The sequence below is a fragment of the Arachis ipaensis genome, chromosome B03 (genome assembly GCF_000816755.2).
Source record: "Arachis ipaensis cultivar K30076 chromosome B03, Araip1.1, whole genome shotgun sequence".
Classification (NCBI taxonomy): Eukaryota; Viridiplantae; Streptophyta; class Magnoliopsida; order Fabales; family Fabaceae; genus Arachis; species Arachis ipaensis.
In genome coordinates, this window is record NC_029787.2 from 58,973,026 (window position 1) to 58,975,493 (window position 2,468).

Below are 2,468 nucleotides of genomic sequence, written 5' to 3' on the forward strand. Positions count from 1 at the left end.
AAACAAAAACTGACCTTTTCATACCCTCCATTGCCTTCTTTCTCTTCTGTCTCTGGTTGAGTGATGCAAGTTACATGGTGATTGCTTCTGGAAAGATTAATCTTTACTTGCATGTTACATTATCCAGATCCTTATCATTGCATTTTGTTAGAAATTGCATTAATAATTCTGTACTAATTGAAAATAGAATTATGCAAAAATGCAAAATGATCAATGTTTGAGGTTGATACTTCCATGACTAATACTACTTGTATGACTAATACTTCTTGCACATGGTTATGCTAGAAAAATGGCATAATACTTTATTGGTTGCTGAAATGCTAATTGTTGACTGAAGAATGCATATCCTTTATCTTGAAAGTTGTTGACTTCTAGAATCCGGTACCTTAGGATAGGGAGATTATCATGTGCATTTTATTTGAAGTTAACTATTAGGATTTAAATGATGTTTGTCTCCAAGTATCTGGATACAATATTTCTTAAAATTTAAGGAGTTTAGATAATAACTTTAAATTATAGAGCCATATTTAAAATAGAAAAGCCCAAAAGAAAGCCACCCTTCAACTTTACTCGATTTTCACTTTAATTCTTTAACTTCAATATTTTTCAAAATTCCTCAAACTTTCAACATCATAGGCACATGGATGATCCCGGAATTGATATTTGAAAGTTGAAAATTTGTACAACCCTAAACCTCCTTGCAACCTCTGGTGGCCATAAATCTGCAGTAACCATGTGGATTACGACAACGAAATCAAAAACATCACCGTCTTAACATTTCATATTAAAATCTCAACTTTCCTCCAACCAATGCTCACATGTCACAAGACTATGACTTCATACTGCATGACCGAATTCATGAAACATGTAACCCACTTTAAATTACTCCATTTTTAAGCAGAAATCATGGGGTATTAAGGATGCTATGCTATCCTCATGACAACTTCATTTCAATTAGACAATGTAGACTACTTATCTTGCTCAATCATGGTTTTAATCCCTACTCTACTGCCTTTCATTTCAATTAGACAATGTAGACTACTTATCTTGCTCAATCATGGTTTTAATCCCTACTCTACTGCCTTCCTTTTCGCCCTCTGTTGATTGTCACTGCTTTTCTTTTCCAGTGATGCTATTGTCAGCAACCCAGGAACTAGTAACTCTCTTCCCTTTATCTGTCTTTGTTTCCTTGCTTCTCCCTCTGTACCTGCTATTTTTTCTTTTCTCTTATCCTTCCTCTCTTTTGGTTTTCCCTTCTTTAGTATCTGTGGTTCCATTTTCCCTCCCTCCTCCTTTCTATGATGCAAACCCCAGGCCCACAGACCTGTTCTTACAATATTGGCCGTTTCAGTTGACTTGATGTTTGGGCAAAAAATTCATTGATTGTGTGTTGTGTTTGTGGATTATGTCTCTTGATTATTAGTGGATGAATTTAAGTTTTATTGTAGATTATTTTGTTTTACTATATTTTTAATGTATTTTCATGTATGCTGTATAAATTCCATAACGATTATCTATCTTTATTAGAATAACGGCCATTCCCACTACCTGCCCTCCTATTATATGGTTTCCAGCTACTTCATGCCACCATCTTAATGATACTAAAGTCACATAAACTAGTTGAAGGGTATGGTCTTTGGGGCACTCCTCAAATTAAATGTTTAGTTAACACTAGTGACATATTGACTAATTTAAACCTTCATTGATTCATTAACTGCTTTAGTCTGATAACTAAGGGGGAAAATGTTATAAATATTCCAAGTTATTATGCTGATATGTGGTATATTTATTGCTAAGCTTGCTTTCTGTTGAATGGTTGCAGATGCCATTTTCGGATCTTGTAGGGTGCGATCATCCCATGGTGGAGGCGGTTGCTTGTTTCCTTTATTTGGCTTTTTCCAAATGCTGTTATTGGCCTCATGTCGTTTTTATCTTTTGCGATTACTCACTTGTCTTGGCAAGATTTTCTGTGTTTGGGTAAAGCTTACTTTAAATTCCGAACAGCCTATATTTGTAAGATTCTCCTTTCAACTAAAAAGTATATTATCCAGTCTCAGAAGGTTTAACCATTGCGATTTAAAACATAAATGTTGGACGGTGAATTCCTGGTATTTAATTTGAAATGTAGTTATGAATATTGCTTAAAATGTGAGTGACTATTTTATAGCAACAAAGTTTTAATGCCTCTATTCTACACTAATCAATGGTTGATTTGAGGCCTAAAATCAAGAATTAGACGCCTAATGGTAACCCCCCTATGATCTACTTAACGACGTGCTTAACCCAAGCAAGAACAGTCAGAAACAACGTAGCAAAATTAAAAACAGAATGATGATCATCTATAGTAAAAAAAAAATGAAGGTGGATGAGACTCACCAATAAATTGAAGAACGAAGAAGGATGAATCCCAAGTGAATGCAGTAGGACTTATAGCGGACAGATAAGGGAATCAGGAAAGAGGAGGATGA

The 2,468-nt window shown here is 34.8% G+C and overlaps 1 protein-coding gene across 1 annotated transcript in view; it reads left to right on the forward strand.

The window, feature by feature from the left end:
- The window catches only part of LOC107630531 (probable 26S proteasome regulatory subunit p27), a 5,962-nt gene extending 3,853 nt beyond the window's left edge, over positions 1-2,109 (forward strand). Inside the window, exon 5 of the mRNA XM_016333701.2 lies at positions 1,823-2,109. Within this exon, the coding sequence (XP_016189187.1) occupies positions 1,823-1,844 (22 nt within the window). The 3' untranslated portion in view covers positions 1,845-2,109. The remainder of the gene's footprint in view (positions 1-1,822) is intronic.